This window comes from Octopus bimaculoides, chromosome 10 (genome assembly GCF_001194135.2).
Source record: "Octopus bimaculoides isolate UCB-OBI-ISO-001 chromosome 10, ASM119413v2, whole genome shotgun sequence".
NCBI classification, from domain to species: domain Eukaryota; kingdom Metazoa; phylum Mollusca; class Cephalopoda; order Octopoda; family Octopodidae; genus Octopus; species Octopus bimaculoides.
The window spans coordinates 6,812,825-6,814,898 of NC_068990.1; the positions used below are offsets into that span (position 1 = coordinate 6,812,825).

General features: G+C 32.5%; 1 protein-coding gene across 2 annotated transcripts in view; it reads left to right on the forward strand.

The window, feature by feature from the left end:
• Positions 1 to 2,074, forward strand: part of LOC106871453 (corticotropin-releasing factor receptor 2) — a 280,338-nt gene that overhangs the window by 153,398 nt on the left and 124,866 nt on the right. For both annotated transcript variants that reach the window (XM_052971021.1, XM_052971022.1), the window contains one exon: positions 1,640 to 1,740. In XM_052971021.1, coding sequence (XP_052826981.1) covers positions 1,640 to 1,740 — 101 coding nt within the window. The remainder of the gene's footprint in view (positions 1 to 1,639; positions 1,741 to 2,074) is intronic.

Here is a 2,074-nt window from a genome sequence, read left to right on the forward strand (position 1 = left end):
AAAAAAGTCAAGGCAGAAAATGCTAAAATAATTTCATAAAAAACATTTCAGCACCGGTTTCAGTCATTGAGACTTTTTCAACTGTAAGCATGGAAAACAATTAAATTTAGAAAAAATTAAGAGAAAAGTTTTTTAAAAGAATATTTGTATAGTATTCAAATGCAAGGGGCATTTTCCTTGTTTCTGCCTGCCTTCAATTCAATCACTACTACCATCCACAACGGGTCACTTTCAGTGCACTTGACCATTTAACACACTACTATCATGGCACTCCCGCATTCTTCTTCTTCTTCTTCTTCTTCTTCTTCTTCTTCTTCTTCTTCTTCTTCTTCTTCTTCTTCTTCTTCTTCTTCTTCTTCTTCTTCTTCTTCCTCCTCCTCCACTTCTTCCTCCACTTCCTTCTCCACTTCCTCCTCCTGTATGTATGTATGCATGCATGCATGCATGCATACATACATACATACATACGTTATACATACATAGATACATACACACATACATACACATAATGCGATTCCATTCATCTAAATCCATTTTATTATTCCTCTTCATGTTGACTCCCTTGTAAGGCGTACCATGACATGGAAAATCACGTGTATTTCTCAAGAATCCATTTAAAATTGTCAAAGTTCAAGGCGAGTGTGCTTATAAAGAGATGCCTGTTCAGTTAGATACACGACGAATTATTATTAATAATGATTTTAAGTTTTGGCACAAGGTCAGCAATTTCGGAGGAGAGGGTAAGTCGATTACATCAACTTCAATGCTCAATTGATACTTATTTTATGGACCTTGAAAGGATGGAAAACAAAGTCGACCACGGCAGAATTTGAACTCAGAACGTAAAGACGGACGAAATGCCGCTAAGCATCTTGTCCGGCGTGCTCACGATTCTGCCAGCTCGCTGATAATAGCTTGAAACGTTTGTCCACGTTTCATAGAATGTATCAGCAAACGGTTTGTGGAGTTGTTTGTAGCCGAGATTGAAATTATAAGATATTTTCACCAAATACAATTCCCCCGCGAAACAGCGATAAATTTGTATGTAAACACTATCGACGTTCTTTATTTTCTCTCGAATTGTTAACTACTGACGTTCTATGATGAAAAATAAAAAAAACTATTCTATGAATTTCCATAAGATAGCAATTATTTTAATCGTCGTTAACATATTGTCTTCCTTTGTAAAATAATATTTAATTAATAAATCACGGGTTATGTATGATGCTGGCAATTTGTAATGGTGTAGTGCTATATTTGATTACCACAAACTTGTAGTAATTGTAAGATCTTCCTTATAGGTAAGCAATAAATATATGTGAAAAGATGCTACGCATCTTTTTCCTTATAATTCCTTAATTTCAAATTGAAATTTCTGATGTCGCCTCATTTTATGAAGAAATGAGTACTTCTCATTTAACAGCTGCCATCCTAAGGGAAACTACGTAAACATAATTATTCTATCGAAGTAAAATAAATGCATTTTATTCAACATACATTTGGACAATATTGTAATTCTTATTTGTCCGCGCTTACACGCTTCACAAAACATGAATTATGAGCAATTTTGTCTTTAAAAAAATCCAATGCAGCTAATTCCTTGCTTAAATACTCATTTTTATATTTATCTCAATTCTAGAATCTTCGACGTTTGACAGCAAAGACAAGTATTCTGTATGTTGGTTATTCCCTTTCAACTATATCTCTTCTTATTTCACTCTTCATCTTCAGATATTTCAGGTAAGTCGGACATCTTATTTACACTTTTAAACTATTAAAAACAAAAAAAAAAATCAGCATAGAAATAATATTTAGGTATTGAATACACTTTTAATATAGTCTTTTATAAATAATCTTTAATATCTTTCACTCCATCTATTTATTTTCAATTGAGCTGTGCATAAAAAAGCAATTCATCTAATCTATAAAGATGGCATTAACCACAGAACTGTCAAACTACAATTATATTCAGACAATCTCTATGGCAAAATTGCAGGGAAAGAAATTAATCTTTGAAAATCTCCAAACAACATCAAGGAATTAATCATTACAATCCCATATATATATATATATA